Here is a 17,905-nt window from a genome sequence, read left to right on the forward strand (position 1 = left end):
TGTGCCTCTGTGAGCCCCAGATGACATTTGTGGGTGTTGACAGTCAGCCCAGCTCTGCAGAGTTCACCCAGCACCTCCCTGAGGTGGTGTAAGTGGTCCTGCCAGGTAGCGGAGTGAATGAATACATCCATAAACCACTGGAAAATCGCAGGGGCCCTGTGGAGGGCAAAGGAGAGAACACTGTACTGCCAGTGGCCACTGGTGGTGCTGAAGGCAGTCTTCAGCCTGGCCTCAGGTGTAAGTGACACCTGCCAATAACCTTTTGTCAGGTCAAGTATGGAAATGAACCAGGCTCTCTACAACCTTTTGATGAGGTTATTCACTCGTGGCAGGGAGTAGCTGTCAAACTCTGAGATGGCATTCAGTTTCCTAAAGTTATTGCAAAACCATGGACTTCCATCAGGCTTGGGTGCTACAATGACTGGGTTGGACCTGGGACTGATGGACTCCTTTATGACCCTGTCCTAGAGTATCCACGCCACTTCCTCCTCGATAGCCTGGTGGCAGACCGCCAGGACCCAGTAGGGCCATAGGTAGATGATAGTGGCTGGTGGGGTCTTTATTTCATACTGTACCAGATGTGTCTGCCTGGGTGTTACCGAGAATATTTCAATTCCCGGAGTTGCTGGCTGGGAGTTAGATCCTCCTTGATGTGCTCATCCAACCTGCAGGGGGACAGAACATTCTGTGAGGGCACACTGAGGTTCTATCCATCACTTCAACAAATTGATGTGGTACAGTTGTGTAAGTTCATGTTTACCCAGCTGATGCAGGCAGTAGTTGACTGGCCCTACTCTTTCAACCACAGTGTAGGAGCCTTGCCAATGTGGCAAGAACTTGGAGTGAGCACTGAGGAGGAGCAGGAGCATGTGATCTCCAGGTTTGAAACTCTATGGGTTTAGCAGGGCAATTGTATGTGTGTTACTACTAGGCCTGGGCTGCTTGCAGGTGCTCCTTTACGATAGGTGTGACTTTGTCAATCGAGGTCTGCATGTCTTGCACATAATCAACCCATGACCTGAAGAGTGATGGCTGCTCCTCCTAGGCCTCCTTGGCAATGTCCAGCAGCCCCCTAGGTCTTCTGCCAAACAGGAGCTCAAAAGGGGTGAACCCACTGGATGCTTGGGAAGACTTTCAAATAGCGAATAGGTCATAGGGTAAGAGTAGGTCCCAGTCTCATCCCTCATTGTCTACCACCTGGCATAGCATCCTCTTCAGGGTCTGGTAAAAGTACTCAACCAGACCATCTATTTGTGGGTGGCAGACTGATGTCCATAGATGTTTGATCTACACATGTCAGCCATCTACATAAAGATGAATGGTGTGCCCTGGTCAGTGAGCATGTCCTTGTGGATTCCTACAGAAATGAAGAAGAGGACCAGTTCTCATACAATTTTCCTAGAGGTGGCTTTCTGAAGAGTGATGGCCTTGGGAAACTTTGTCGCATAATCCACTAACACAAGCGCATACTCATGGCCCTGCGTGGACTTGGGTAGTAGCCCTACCAGGTCCATGCCCACCTGCTCAAATGGAACAACTATGATGGGTAGAGGGATGAGTGAGCCAAGGCTGGCTTTTGTGGGGATGTCATCTAGCACTGGGGACACTGTTGAACAAAGTTTGTCACCGCTGATACCCTACCTGTCCAGTGGAAGCAGTCTCACAGCTTTTCTAGAGTGTGGCAAGCCCCCAGGTGCCCCCTGAGCAGGTGAGTGTGGGTAAGGTGCATGGCAGCATTGACCTTTGACTGTGGAACAATAAGGAGGTTACTATTGCAGTGGTAATACAGAAGCCTTCTCTTCACCAAGAAGCAGGCTGCTGGAGGTTCAGACTCTGGTTGTTGTATAATCTCATCGACCTCTAGCACCTGGCTCCAGCAGTGTTTGAGGTGGTCTGTGGCCTTCTGCTCCCTCCCAAAGTTCCCCTCCCTGGCTGTCTGCTGAGACAGAACAGAGATAGGGTTAAGGGGGGAGTTAGCCTCACAGTACATCGCCACACCATTTATACATTTTATGGCCAAAAGATTTTGGAACATCATGCTCATATATGCTAGTAGAACATGCCATTCCAGATTTAGTTCCCCAGTTTGCTGTTATAATAATCTCCATTCTTCTGGGAAGGCTTTCAACTAGATTTTGGAGTATGGCTGTGGGGATTTGTGCCCATTCAGCTACAAGGTCTTTAGTGAGTTCACACACTGATGTTGGTTGAGGAGACCTGGGGTGCAGTCTGCATTCCAGTTCATCTCAAAAAGGTTCAGTGGGGTTGAGGTCAGGGATTTGTGCAGGTAACTCAAGTTCTCATACGCCAACCTTGGCAAACCATGTCTTCACGGGCCTTGCTTTGTGCACAGGGGTATTGCCATGCTGGAACAGGTTTGGGCCCCTAAGTTCCATCCATACATCCATACATCCTTTAGCTATACCGTTTATTCCATCAGGGTCACAGGGGAAACTGCAGCCAATCCTAGCTGACTTCCGGCAAGAGGCTGAGTACACGCTGAGCACAGAGACAAACAACCATTCACACTGATATTCACACCCCTGAGCAATTTAAAGTAGCCAGTTGACCTAATCTGCATGTCTTTGGACTATGGGAAGAAACCAAAGCACCCAGAGGAAACCCATGCACCATGCTGACATGCTTAGTTCCAGTGAAGGGATACTGTAATGCCACAGCATACAAAGACATTCCATACTGATTTGTCTGACCACAATACACATTTCTACTGTGTGACTGTCCATCCCAGAAGCCTCCAAGCCCAGAGGACTCAAAGGTACTTCTGGATACAGTTAATATAAGGCTTCTTTTTTTGCACAGTAAAGATTTAACATTTGTGGATGTAACTCTGTATTGTAGTGCTTGACAAAGGTTTGCAAAGTCATCCCAACCCCATGTGGTTATATCAGCTATAAATGAATGATGGTTCATGATGCAGTGCTGGCTGACAAATTGGAGCTCACAGGTGTTCGGCTGAGGCTTGCACCTTTGCCCTTTATGCACCAAAATTTCTCCATATTCCTTGAATCATTTCATGATAGTCTTTACTATAGAGGATGAAATATCAAAATCCTCCAATATTTCTTTGAGGAACATTGTTTTTAAACATTTCAGTAATGTTCTCAAGCATTTGTTGATAAACTGGAAATCCTCTGTCCAACTTTATTCTTCAAAGACTAGGCCTTTCCTGGATGCTGATTTTGTACCAAACCATGATTACAATCGCCTGTTGACATCACCTGTTTCAGGTCACGGTGGTGTAGTGGTTAGCACTGTCGCCTCACAGCAAGAAGGTCCTGGGTTCGAGCCCAGAGACCAGCGAGGGCCTTTCTGTGTGGAGTTTGCATGTTCTCCCCGTGTCTGTGTGGGTTTCCTCCGGGTGCTCCTGTTTCCCCAACAGTCCAAAGACATGCAGGTTAGGTTAATTGGTGGCTCTAAATTGACCATAGGTGTGAATGTGAGTGTGAATGGTTGTTTGTCTCTGTGTCAGCCCTGTCCAGGGTGTACCCCACCTCTTGCCCATAGTCAGCTGGGATAGGCTCCAGCTTGCCTGCGACCCTGTAGAACAGAATAAGTGGCTACAGATAATGGATGGATGGATGGATGGTGTTGCAGGTCTGAAATGCAGGAATGGATGTATATTAACAAATAAAATCAAGCTAATCAGACAAAAGATGAAATATCTTGGGTTCATACTGTCTACAATGAAATACATGTCAAAGTAAATTTAGAAATCACTGCTTTCTTTCTTTTTTACTTTGCATTTTCCATACAATCCCAACTTTTTCTGATTTGGGGTTGTAAATTACAGGATTCATTTGGCAGCTGTTCATGGGAAAGTGTTTCCGTGAATACTGAGAAATTTGGGGTACGGAATTTGGCAAAAATGAAGTATGTTGGGTTTTGATATAAATACTGCCAAATGATAGTACCACATCCCAAGTGAAAGGTACACAACAGAGCCATGCTCAAATGCCTTAAGTGTTGTATACTGAAAAATATAATCACATACATCATTTTGTGAGATGTCAACTATGTGACAGATAGACCAGCTACTTTCTATTCCTGTAATACAATCCTGGTGGCTATAATCCTTAAGTATTTTGATCAAATGGCTTGTTGTCTAAAATTTGGCTTCATCAGTAGACATTGTTGGTGGAATTGTAGCCTGTACTGCAGTATCCAGCAGCATTGGCAATGTTAAATCTACCTTAAATTCGACGCCACATAGTCGACGTCACATAGTTGACAAATTTTGGGCTTTTTGGCTTTCCATGTCCATTGGTATCTATTATTGCCCAGGGTCAAGGTAGTGGGCTGCCACTTTGTTTCATCATACTGACAAAAGCAGTACACACGATTGTGTGTATGAGATGCTGTTCTGTTGTCTTGCCAGATAGCATGAGGTAGGCGAACTTTGTATGTGAGTAACCGTTGCAACACTGGGGCTGAATTCAGCACCGTCACATAATTGACCACAAGTTCATGGGACACCTACAGTGGTGCTTGAAAGTTTGTGAACCCTTTAGAATTTTCTATATTTCTGTATAAATATGACCTAAAACATCATCAGATTTTTACACAAGTCCTAAAAGTAGATAAAGAGAACACAGTTAAACAAATGAGACAAAAATATTGAACTTAATCATTTATTTATTGAGGAAAATGATCCAACATTACATCTCTGTGAGTGGCAAAAGTATGTGAACCTCTAGGATTAGCAGTTAATTTGAAGGTGAAATTAGAGTCAGGTGTTTTCAATCAATGGGATGACAATCAAGTGTGAGTGAGCACCCTGTTTTATTTAAAGAACAGGGATCTATCAAAGTCTGATCTTTACAACACGTTTGTGGAAGTGTATCTTGACACGAACAAAGGAGATTTCTGAGGACCTCAGAAAAAGTGTTGTTGATGCTCATCAGGCTGGAAAAGGTTACAAAACCATCTCTAAAGAGTTTGGACTCCACCAATCCACAGTCAGACAGATTGTGTACAAATGGAGGAAATTCAAGACCATTGTTACCCTCCCCAGGAGTGGTCGACCAACAAAGATCACTCCAAGAGCAAGGCGTGTAATAGTCAGCAAGGTAACAAAGGACCCCGGGGTAACTTCTAAGCAACTGAAGGCCTCTCTCACATTGGCTAATGTTAATGTTCATGAGTCCACCATCAGGAGAACACTGAACATCAATGATGTGCATGGCAGGGTTGCAAGGAGAAAACCACTGCTCTCCAAAAAGAACATTGCTGCTTGTCTGCAGTTTACTAAAGATCACATGGGCAAGCCAGAAGGCTACAGGGAAAATGTTTTGTGGATGGATGAGACCAAAATAGAACCTTTTGGTTTAAATGAGAAGCGTTATGTTTGGAGAAAGGAAAACACTGCATTCCAGCATAAGAACCTTATCCCATCTGTGAAACATGGTGGTAGTATCATGATTTGGGCCTGTTTTGCTGCATCTGGGCTAGGACGGCTTGCCATTATTGATGGAGCAATGAATTCTGAATTATACCAGTGAATTCTAAAGGAAAATGTCAGGACATCTGTCCATGAACTGAATCTCAAGAGAAGGTGGGTCATGCAGCAAGACAACGACCCTAAGCACACAAGTCGTTCTACCAAAGAATGGTTAAAGAAGAATAAAGTTAATGTTTTGGAATGGCCAAGTCAAAGTCCTGACCTTAATCCAATCGAAATGTTGTGGAAGGACCTGAAGCGAGCAGTTCATGTGAGGGAACCCACCAATGTCCCAGAGTTGAAGCTGTTTTGTATGGAGGAATGGGTTAAAATTTCTCCAAGCTGGTGTGCAGGACTGATCAACAGTTACCGGAAACATTTAGTTGCAGTTATTGCTGCACAAGGGGGTCACACCAGATACTGAAAACAAAGGTTCACATACTTTTGCCACTCACAGATATGTAATATTGGGTCATTTTCCTCAGTAAATTACTGACCAAGTATAGTATTTTTGTCTCATTTGTTTAACTGGGTTCTCTTTATCTACTTTTAGGACTTGTGTGAAAATCTGATGATGTTTTAGGTCATATTTATGCAGAAATATAGAAAATTCTAAAGGGTTCACAAACGTTCAAGCACCACTGTACTTTAGCTGAGCTGCAGTTGAAGTGATTAAAAGTTCCATCAAGTTTAATTGTATTTACTTTGAACACACTCATATCCATGACATGCATAGAGGGTGATCTTGTCTGCTGGCTTTCAGTGGAGAAAGAACACTGTTAGTTCAAACCAAGGTTGCAGGTGGGACAAGCCAAATGGGCCATTTTCACACTTATTTTGATTTTTTCCAACAACTAAGAAATGTCAGAGAGATCTGCTGAATTTTTTCACAGTAGGCCCCAGGGAGTTCTTGCTGTATGTACAGGTTTTAGATCTCTCCACATTACACAGGCCTAGAGGTGGCTCTGGGACACAAATTTCTCAGTATTCACAGAAACACTCAGGAATGCCAAAGATGCAGTCAAAGGGGTGTTGATGCAAGTGAAAGGAGGCCTTTATTAGGCAGAAAAAAACAACATGGACCTATGAGAGAGATACCATAAATTTTGGGAGTGGCCAAATCAACAGTTTTGTAAACAGAAGAAATCCACTGGTGAGCTCAGCAACACCAAAAGGCCTGGAAGATCACAGAAGACAAATAAAGTGGATGATCGTCGAGTTCTTTCCTTGGTGAAGAAAATCTAGTCAAGTCAATAACACTCCTGAGAAGGTCGGCATACCTTTGTCAAAATCTACAATCAAGAGACACCTGCGTGAATGTAAATACAGAGGGTTTACCTCAAGATGCAAACCACTGGTAACACACCAAGAAAGGAAAGGCCAGATTAGACTTAGCCCCCTTGATCCTGGAACAAGATACTTTGGACAGATGAAACCAAGATTAACTTGTACCAGAATTATGGGGAGAGAAGACTATGGAAAAGACAAGGAAGGGCTCATGATCCAAAACATGCCACATCATCTGTCAAACATGGTGGACATGGGCATATATGGCTGTCAATGGAACTGGATCACTGGTGTTGACTGATGATGTTGCTGTTTATAGAAGTAGCAGTATGAATTCTGTATATAAACCATATATCTCTCTATAAAATATATAAAGCTATACTTTCTGCTCAGATTCAGTCAAATGCTGCAAAAGCGAGAGGATGGCACTTCACAGTACAGATACATAATGACCTAAAACATACTGCGAAAGCAACCCAAGAGTTTCTCAAGGCAAAGAAATGGAATGTTCTTAAAATGGCTGAGTCAGTCAACCCAGTTAGGCATGCTTTTCACTTACTGGAGACAAAACTGAAGGCAGAAAGACCCACAAACAAGCAACAACTAAAGGCGGCTTCCTGTCAAAGCATCTCAAGGGAGGAAACTCAGCATTTGGTGAAGTCCATGAGTTCCAGACTTCAGGTGGTCATTGACTGTATAGGATTTGCATCCAAGTATTAAAAATTATCCTTATATTTATAATTATATTAGTTTATCCAATTACTTTTGGAACTTGTGAAAATGGAGGGATTATGAGGAAAAAAGGCTGTTATTCCTACACAGTTAATGCAATATTTTTTTGTTAAACCCTTTAACCTCCTAAGGCCCAAGCTGTTTTTTTACATGCATTTTTTATTTCTCTTTGCTATTTGGGCTTATTAGAACCTGATTAGAATAAAAACTAAGCATCATCTTTTGATGAGATGTACTTTTAGAGAAAAAGTATGTCCACATATGTGGATTCTTGTTCCGAATTTCTAAAAAGTGCTGTCCACGCATGTGACCGCTAAGCCCTAGGAGGTTAAAGCTGAAAGGCTACACGTCAATTACATCTTGATGGCTTCATTTCAAATCCATTGTGGTGGTATAAAGAGGCAAAATTACAAAAACTGCGTTACTGTCCAAAACTTATGGACCTGAAAAGAGATTTGCTGACCTGGCCTAGAAACCTTCTGTCCTCACATGCAGAAAAATCATTCAACCAACAAAACATTTGTCAGAGTCTCACAGTTGGAACACCGCAGAAGTGAGTTGCATCATGAGGTCACCAAGACATCACGGAAACTTGCCAGAAAATTATTTTGAAAGTTTATAAGAATACAGGCGCTGTTTTTCATGACAAATAGTTATTCTTAGAATGTTATCATAGCAACTGTGATTGCCAAATACTAGGGAACTAAATAATTTCACTCTGGTAGGGTTTAGAAGGTATTAGTGACTAAGATGTTTCATGCATATCTTTTCCTGACATGTGGTTAATGTTGCTGCATGAAATTATTCAAAGCAAATAAGGCAAGCATTTTTAGAAATCCATGTATAGTAAAGTATATTTATGGAAGGTGATAGTTTGTAGACCTGCAAGCTGTAAATGTGAAATGGTAGACACATTAAAATAAACATTTTTGAATAAGAATTTATTTGTGTTCTCCATTAAAAGACATTTTCTTGAAATACTTTGGCTAAGAGCAAAGTGGTCACTGGGATGCATAAATCAAGGATGATGAGGATGATCATCTTGTATTCATGAGTCTGTTAAACAAGATGGAAAGCTGCAGGGAAATCATATTGTCACTATTAACACAAAAATAGAGGTGAGCAAAAACGCTGCACTGCTCAAACACCGACATCACCAAAAAAGAGTGAGTGGAATGTCTAAACAGAAATAAAAGTGCGGTTCAGTTCCTTGATAGTTTCTGGTGACCACGGACAACTGTGTGTGTCTCAGAGGGTCTATAATGCACTCTTCAGATAAACAAATCCACCTGGCACTAGTTAGCACCGGTGAGAGCTATCAAAGAGGAAGTGGCCTAAAACATGCACAGTTAAGGAGAGTTGTGCATTTACAGGAATAGAAATACAGAGCAAAGCTATTCGAAAAACAAAAGTTCATCATATTACAAGGAAACGTAATATTTAGTACAATAAGAATTCAAAGAACTTTATAAGTGATCCAAAGAAAGAAAGAAAGAGATTTAGAAGCAGAAAAGAAACACAAATATTCAAGGTGCTATAACAAGTGAAGTGCGCCATGCCATGATGTCAATGCATTTATGTTGAGATTCTCAAAACTGGAACTCATGAAGATTAGTAAAACTCAAGGGCATGATTTGTTGCTGCTCCCAGTCCGTCTCTGAAATTCCAAAATTCCAGTAATTCTGGACATGTAAAATTAATGTTTCCTGGAACAGCTTTACACACACAAATGCAAGTAACCTACAAAAGCACAATCAGTCCAAAATGCAAATCTGTTTGGAAAATATACTAAATATCTGTATACAATACAGACAATATGTTCTACACAATCTGGTAAGGATAATTCTTGTCATTTGTATCAGTATTATACAAGCGTTTGCTTTGCACAGCAAGGATAATTTCTATAGAGGGTTCAAGTATGCAAAGGACTTAAACACTGTGGCACCAATAGTTCTGGTGATCGCAGACGTTATAGTGTTAAACTGTGTAGGAGGAAGGATAGTAGGAGATGTCTATTTCAGTAATAAAAGAAAAAGGAAACTGAGTACATGTGTGAAGATTCATTTCGCAATACATTTATAATTCAAATCAATGAACAAAGAGTGAAGAAAGAAAAAAAGAAGAGTCAGTATTAAGCATCACAAGCCGACCCATTTTCTCTCGCTTTCTTTTTCTGTCTTCCTCCTTAAGAACCCGATTTCCCAAATTTCAGTAAAAGGTCAAACGTTGCCCTTCCCTGTTAGAACTGCTAATAAAAAAAGAAGCCAAAACTCAGGAAATTACGTCTTCCAAAAAACTATCTGCTTGAACTCTTATCACAAATCCATAAAAAGTACATAACTAATTAAGTGCTTGAATAAACCCAAATTATAGTACTTTTTTTTTTTTAGCAAATTTAAAAACACACTTGAGCTTTCACAGTCTGAAATTATTATTCCACCAATTTGAAGAAATGTTGACACCAATATTACCCTCTCATCTGTCATAGTTCTGTCCAGCCCCCTGTAAGTGCTTTTTAAAATACCAGCTAAATATGCTTCAAAATACCAGGAATATTTTTACATTCTCTCTCTTAATCTCACACTGCCCTGAAATAATCTTCCCATTGCCGCCATATTACATCAAATATACTCAAAAATTCCTCTTGCCATACTGAATGTGTCTGTTTATAAAAAATATACATTTCTCTCCTTTATGGAAAAACATTTATTCCTATATTTAACTTCTTATCTTGAAAGTATAAACAAGCTTTTTGTCCATTTCCCTGCATTCCTCTTTCTGTCCACGCATTTCTCTTTTTCCTTTGTGCCTCCGTATGAGTTTCAGCTCATGTCCACTGCCGTTCAACACATTCAGTGATCCGTGTACGTGTTTCTGTTCTTTCTTCATAACTGCTCGACATAGCGGCTCTCGTATTTGTTAAGGATGTTGCGGCAGCGGCCAAGCTCCTTGCGCATGTTGGCCACTTCCTGTCGGAGTGCAGCATTCTCCCGCTCCAGAAAGGCAGCGCGCACCGAGATCTGGTTCTCCTTCACTCGCCGTGCGTCCCGTGAGCGCTTAGCTGCCTCGTTGTTCTTCAAGCGCCGACTCCAATATTTGTCATCCTGTACGCAAAAAGGAGAAAGGCAAAGAAGCAAGAGATTATTTCAGCCTCTCTTTATTTAAGGAGGCAGATATGTAGAAAGAATGTGAAAATTTTTAAACACTAGATGCACTAGATGCACGCTGCTGGGTTGCAATGTCTGATGATTATACAGCTGAATTCTTTGAATTCAGAATGCCTTTCCCTCAGGGATCAATGAAACTCTCTCTCTCTATCTATCAAAGAGCCAAGTGATACAAAGCAGAGGTGGAAAGGGAAAGACAGACAGAAATGTGTGTGTGTGTGTGTGTGTGTGTGTGTGTGTGTGTGTGTGTGTGTGTGTGTGTGTGTGGTAACGGTCTATTCTGCAGAGGCAAGTGACGTTGAAGTTATTGACTCTTCTAAAAACACATAATAAAGGAGATAAAGTCTGAGCTGCATCTCCCTGGAGCTCTGCTGTGGTTTAGCGGTTTAGGTCCTAGTGCCAGAACAATAGGGGTGTTCACACGGCAACTTTTACTCCGGTGTAGCACCGGGGCTGCCCCGATAGAGCGTTCACACAGTACAAAGTTATACCAGTGTAGCCCCTGAAAGCTGCTTAAACCGGTGCAAATCTAACCCTGCTCGGGAGGTGGTTTAAGAAATTTACTCCGGAGTAAATGCTAGTTTGCGGGGCAGCACCGATATAAAATGGGACGTCTGAACGCTACAGGGGTAGACTCGCTACGCGTGAGGAGAGTTGATTACATACGGGCATTGCATAATTTGCATCCTGGTAATTTGCGCTTCCAAAATGGCGAATATCAACAACAACAGAACTGCGTGTCTTCCAGTGTTGCCAGATTGGGTGGTTTTAAGTGCATTTTGGCGGATTTGAACATATTTTGGGCTGGAAAACGTCAGCAGTATCTGGCAACACTGGTGTCTTCATCCACGTTGTTTTCCTGGCGCTTGGTGATGCCATGACAACCGGGAAAAGGAAGTACATTTTCACGCATGCGCATATTTCATTTCCGCATTATTACTATCGTATAGCACGGTCGCAAAAACTGCCGTGTGAACGCAAGTGGGGCTGCACCGGTGCTAACACGCTTCTCTCTAGTAAGCAGGTTTGTGACGTGTGAACGCTCCACAAAATTTACACCGGTGTAAGATATATCGCAACAAAATACATCGGTGCAGCATCGATGCAAATATGTGCCGTGTGAACACCCCTAATGGCTCATACAACACCACCACAAGTGCAAGAGAGCAGTGAACTATACCTCAAACACAGGACAGATCTCAACTGCTACATAAGAACGTGCTATAATTTGAACAGATGCTTTTCAAATTCATTTCCAAGATAATGAAGTAAGTTTCATAAGATCACATTTTATCTGCTGAAAATATAACTTCAAGAAGTTCCTTAAGTGCATGTACAGATCTATAGCGAAAGGAGACAAGGAGTGCTCTGAGAGGACAATATTCCCGGGACGGACGGACGGACATCGCCACGACATAATCCTCCTTCAGGTCTTTCAGTCAGCGGGGGATAAAAATTGTGAGGGAAGTTGGTTTCAGAAAGTAAGCACACCTTGATGAAATTGCCAAAGTACAAGTTCGTTAATAATCAAGGGCATAACTCTGGTAAAATTTGCCCAAATTAAACAAAATTTAAATCTGCATATAACTGTCATATAACAAAGCCTGTTGCCAAGTTTGGTGAAATTCCTCCACAAATTGTGAGAGGAGTTGATTTCAGAAGAACGTACGCCCTCATGAAATTGTCAAAGTACAAGTTATTTAATCAAGGCTCAAAACTCTGGGAAAATTTTCACAAACGAAATTAAATCACAATATGCGTATTACTGTCATATAACAAGGCCTTTTGCCAAGCTTCGAGACATTCGTCCAAAAATTGTGAGAGGAGTTGATGTCAGAGGGCGAGCACACTTTCATGAAATTGTGAAAGTACAAGGTTGTTAATCAAGGGCCACAACTCTGGTAAAATGTGACCGAATTGAACAAAATTACAATATGCATACTACTGACATATAACAATGCCTCTTACCAAGTTTCATGAAATTCCTCCACAAATTGTGAGAGGAGTTGATTTCAGAAGGAAAACACACTCATGAAATTGTCAAAGTATAATTTTGTTAATCAAGGGCTGTAACTCTGGTAAAATGTGACTGAATTTAACGAGATTACAATATACGTATTACCAACATATAACAAAGAATCCTGCCAAGTTTTGTGAAATTCTTCCACAAATTGTGAGAGGAGTTGATTTCAGAAAGTGAGCACCCTTGCCGGGATGGACGGACAGAAATCGCCACGACATAATCCCCCTTCGGGCCTTTCGGCCAGTGGGCAATAAAAAGGAATGTAACGTAAATGGGTTATTTATTTTAATCCAATGAAACGTTATAATAGGGCTGGGCGATAAAATGATAATGATACGTATCGCGATAGACACATACTTGATATCAATAGAAAATGCGTTCGATAGAATGTTTCGATAGAATGTTTTTTTTTTTTCAAGAAACAAGCGTTAGCCAGAGCCCTCTCTGGTTTAGGTCCGCTTTCAATCAACTGTTGTTGCGAAGCAAGCTTGGTTGCATGAGCAAAGGCACTCGTCCTCTGGTGCCTAGCAACGCATAGGGAGTGACACGCTGATAGCCAATCATGTAATAGTATCGCGTTTGGTTGCGCCATCTCGTTGTCTCGTGGTCGTGTTTATTTTTTTTCCAGAAACAGCGTGGCCAAGAAAAGAAAGATGAGTGCCGGAACGAGCGAGGAAATTGTGGATAAAGTCAGTAAGGTCAGATGTTACAGATGTAAAGTCTTAAGTCTACCTCAGTTTTACGTTAATTTCTTCTATGTTTACAAAACACTATTTTTATTTTATTAAACCTTCAATGAAAATATACTTGAATAGTTTAAGAATAGTCTAAGTCTACCTCAGTTTCACTCAATTTCTTTTATGTTTATAAAGCACTGCATATTTTTATTTATGTTTTTAAATGTTATTCACCAGAGGGTGAACTTTTTTTGCACTAAACTTGCAGTAAAAAATTAAAAATATGACGGTCCTTCTCACATAGCAGGTTTTGCTATGTTTACATTTAACACTTTGCTCATGTTTTTATAACACTTGAGTTTTTTAAGCACTTTATTATTGATAATTGCTCAGTTGAACATGCATGTTGACATTCCTTGCTTATTGGCTGTCAGAGGAAGTTTAAGTTTAAAATAAATGTTTGAATTTAGTATTGTTCCCTCCTGGTCCTTATTTTAAATAGGTCATAAAATGTTTCAATAATTATCGATATCGACCAATATGAAACACTTATATCGTGATACAGATTTCAGCCATATCGACCAACCCTACGTTATAATGCTAATATGTACAGCACACTGAGTGTTTTTACCTTTAAGTTGTCAGGGACAAGCATCTTACGGGCCTTTTTGATCACAGGCTGTGGCTTGAGATCCTCTTCACTAAAGCAATGTGTGCGTGGGTCAAACGCCTCCTGACATGGGACGCTGGACAGGGCCACATCAGCAGGGTCAGGGTCAAAGGTCGTCAGCATATCACTGGCGTTGGTCATGGGTGGGGCAGTGAGTGGTGGGCAGGAGGGTGCCGGAGTAGGCTCAAGGCTGCCCTGAGGAGGACCTAAGGACACAGAAAGAGAGGAAAGTGTGAGTAGGTCAGCAACACATTAAGATAATTGCTGTACGTTAATTCATACACTGTTAAAGTAACTGAAAGACCCTGAACCATGAGCTCAGATTACATATCATTTTTTTTTTTAAAAACTAGAATGCACAAACAAATCATCCTTAAAATAATTGTGCCTCTAAATGTAAATCACAAGATATCTAAGACCTAGCTGTGACCAAACCGTAAAACCACACTGCTGTGAATTTACAGTTGAATTTCAACAGCATTAACTGGCTATTTTTAAATACAAACTACACTATTAAATCAAAAGAAAATATTTTAAATTACATACAAATGCTGGCTTTATAACAAAATGTTCATTTTTTCGTGAAATACAGCACTTCGCCACTAATTAATCATCCAAAATATCTAAAATAACCGTTTACAGGTTTGCTTGCTGAATAATTTGTTATAACTTGTGAATCAAAAAAAGATTCTTTTTCCAGCAGTTGTCTTTTTCAGTGTTTTCCAGGATTAGACCACACCCACCTTCAGTTTAAATCTAAATACAAAACCATATACAGTGGTATGCAAAAGTTTGGGCACCCCGGTCAATATTACTGTTACTGTGAACAGTTAAGCAAGTTGACGATGAAATGATCTCCAAAAGGCATGAAGTTAAAGATGACTCATTCCCTTTATATTTTAAGCAAAAACAATTTTTTTTTTATTTTCATCTTTTACATTCTCAAAATGACAAAAAAGGAAAGGGCCCCGAAGCAAAAGTTTGGGCACCCTGCATGGTTAGTACCTAGTAGCACCCCCTTTGGCAAGTATCTCAGCTTGTAAACACTTTTTGTAGCTAGCCAAGAGTCTTTCAATTCTTGTTTGAGGAATTTTCATCCATTCTTCCTTGCAAAAGTCTTCCAGTTCTGAGAGATTCCTGCATGCACTGCATTCTTGCATGCACTGCTCTTTTGAGGTCTAGCTACAGATTTTCAATGATGTTCAGATCAGGGGACTGTGAGAGCCAGAGCAAAACCGTCAGCTTGCGCCTGTTGAGGTAGTCTATTGTGGATTTTGAGGTGTTTAGGATCATTATTCATTTGTAGAAGCCATCCTCTTTTCAACTTCAGCTTTTTTACAGATGGGGTTATGTTTGCTTCCAGAATTTGCTGGAATTTCATTGAATCCATTCTTTCCTCTACCCATGAAATGTTCCCCGTGCCATTGGCTACAACACAACCCCAAAGCATGATTGATCCACCCCCATGCTTAACAGTTGGAGAGGTGTTCTTTTCATGAAATTCTGTGGCCTTTTTTCTCCAAACATACCTTTGCTTGTTGCTGCCAAAGGAGTTCCATTATAACCTCATCGGTCCAGAGGACTTGTTTTCAAAATTCATCAGGCTTGTTTAGATGTTCTTTTGCAAACTTCTGATGCTGAATTTTTGGTGAGGACGCAGGAGAGGTTTTCTTCTGATGACTCTTCCATGAAGGCCATATTTGTGCAGGTGTCGCTGAACAGTAGAACAATGTACCACAACTCCAGAGTCTGCTAAATCTTCTTGAAGGTCTTTTGCAGTCAAGCGGGGGTTCTGATTTGCCTTTCTAGCAGTCCTACGAGCAACTCTCTCTGAAATTTTTCCTGGTCTTCCAGACCTTATCTTGACCTCCACTGTTCCTGTTAACTGCCATTTCTTAATTACATTTCGAACTGAGGAAATGGCAACCTGAAAATGCTTTGCTGTCTTCTTATAGCCTTCTCCTGCTTTGTAGGCCTCAACCATTTTCATTTTCAGAGTAGTAGGAAGCTGCTTAGAAGAACCCATGGCTGCTGATTTTTGGGACTAGGTTAGAGGAGCCTGGGTATTTATAAAGCTTTGAAATTTGCATCACCTGGCCTTCCCTAACGATGAGTGTGAACAAGCCATAACCCCTAATGAACTAATTAAGGTCTGAGACCTTGGTCAAAGTGATCGGAGTGCTCAAATCTCCTAGGGTTCCCATACTTTTGCAAGTTACTCCTTTCCTTTTTTTCACCCTAAAACTGTACAAAACCAAAATAATACACCGAAATTGCTTAAAATGTTGAAAAGTGTGTTTCATCTTTAACTTTATGCCTTTTGGAGATCATTTCATCTTCAGCTTGCTTAACTGTTCACAGTAACAGTAATTTTGACCGGGGTGCCCAAACTTTTGTATACCACTGTATTAATATTTTAAGCACTAAACAGATACAAATAATGACTATTTTATGATTATTTTATTACTCTCAGTATATGCAAGAGTCACACAATCGGACAAAACGGAGGAATCATGGTTAACTCAAGTCAGACTTTTTCCGATGGAGACCGCATCACTTACACTTCTGTAAGGGTGTATTCAGACCAGGATAGTTCGATAGTTCACTTGCTTTGGTCCGAACCAAATGTTTTTTTTATTTTTTCATTTTGGTGCGGTTCGCTTTCACACTGTACATTTTAGTAAGCGGACCAAAATCTGTCAACAAAGCCACGCGCCCTGAGGTCGTTCAGCTATTGGTCAGAGACGACACGCGCACAAAGCGTTAAGTTCAAAAGTAGTCATGGAGGCTTTCCGTGCTGTTATTCTTTTTAATGTCATCAAAGCTATATGTTTTTTCCAGTTTTTACTGTTTTCACAATTGTGCGATTACTATACTGTTGTACAAGTAATTTATCAACGACGACTTCAAAGGGCAAGGCGGCTACGGAGGATAGCGCTGATGAGCGCACGTCATGTTGTGACAGTTCTGGCTCTTCACGCAAGACGGAGGAGGTATGTGTCGGGATATTCGCCTTATCCATCGTAATAGATGAATTTCTTTTTTGCGTCGCTAGTACCGCCACTTTTTGAAAGAATGTCCCTGATTTTAATGTAGGTCTGACGGAGTTTCTTCACTTTTAGCCGACATTGTTCTGGGGAGCGCGTGAACCCCTTCTCCTTCATTTTCTCACTGAATACAGCAAACACGTCGGCATTTTTGTGTGTTCTCTCCAAAAGCTCAGATATGTGGACATCTGCCCATATATCCACAAGGGTACGCGTTTCTTCCTCGGCCCACATTTGCCCCCTACTCATTTTTTGTACTCTGTAGTCTAGCCTACCACTGGTCTGAATGACTGAACGACTGTTGTAAGGTTCCCTTGACAACCGAAACAGTGTTTGCACTTTGTGGTGGAGTGTCAAGACTCTGTTTCCCATAATGCTCGACAAACGACGGAAGCTCCCGAGGTACAAAAAAGCAAAACTGTCAGATTAGGTCCGGTCTGCTTTCACACCTCCCAAAGGTCCGCACCAGAATTCCTTTGGTCCGGAACGAGTCCGACCTTGCAGCTCGGTCTCGGTCCGCTTGTTTGGTCCGGACCAGAGTTCGGTGGTTTGTATTCAGACCAACCCAAAAGGTCCGGACCAAGGGAAATTTGGTTCGTTTAGTCGTTTGGTCCGGACCAAACAGCGTAGGTGTGAATATGCCCTAAGAGACTCTGGTTAAGAGTGCTTGTTCAGTGCTGTAAATGTGTACAGTACGGTGCAAACTCACGTTTTATCTCACGTCTGTCTCTACAGGTACAAAACAGCCTCCATGACATGCTTATCAGAAAATGTCATGTTACAAACATACATCAAATTTCCAAAAACTATTTAGGCTGCGCAAGACGTTTACACAGTACTGTAT

General features: G+C 41.3%; 1 protein-coding gene across 4 annotated transcripts in view; it reads right to left on the minus strand.

Annotated features, from left to right (window-relative positions):
- Positions 1–8,403: 8,403 nt before the first annotated feature.
- Positions 8,404–17,905, minus strand: part of dbpb (D site albumin promoter binding protein b) — a 47,590-nt gene continuing 38,088 nt past the window's right edge. For all 4 annotated transcript variants that reach the window (XM_060921678.1, XM_060921677.1, XM_060921676.1 and 1 more), the window contains exons 4-5: positions 13,976–14,220; positions 8,404–10,581 (exon numbers count right to left, since the gene is read on the minus strand). In XM_060921678.1, coding sequence (XP_060777661.1) covers positions 10,363–10,581; positions 13,976–14,220 — 464 coding nt within the window. In that variant the 3' untranslated portion in view covers positions 8,404–10,362. The remainder of the gene's footprint in view (positions 10,582–13,975; positions 14,221–17,905) is intronic.

Source organism: Neoarius graeffei, chromosome 5 (assembly GCF_027579695.1).
Source record: "Neoarius graeffei isolate fNeoGra1 chromosome 5, fNeoGra1.pri, whole genome shotgun sequence".
Lineage (NCBI taxonomy): Eukaryota > Metazoa > Chordata > Actinopteri > Siluriformes > Ariidae > Neoarius > Neoarius graeffei.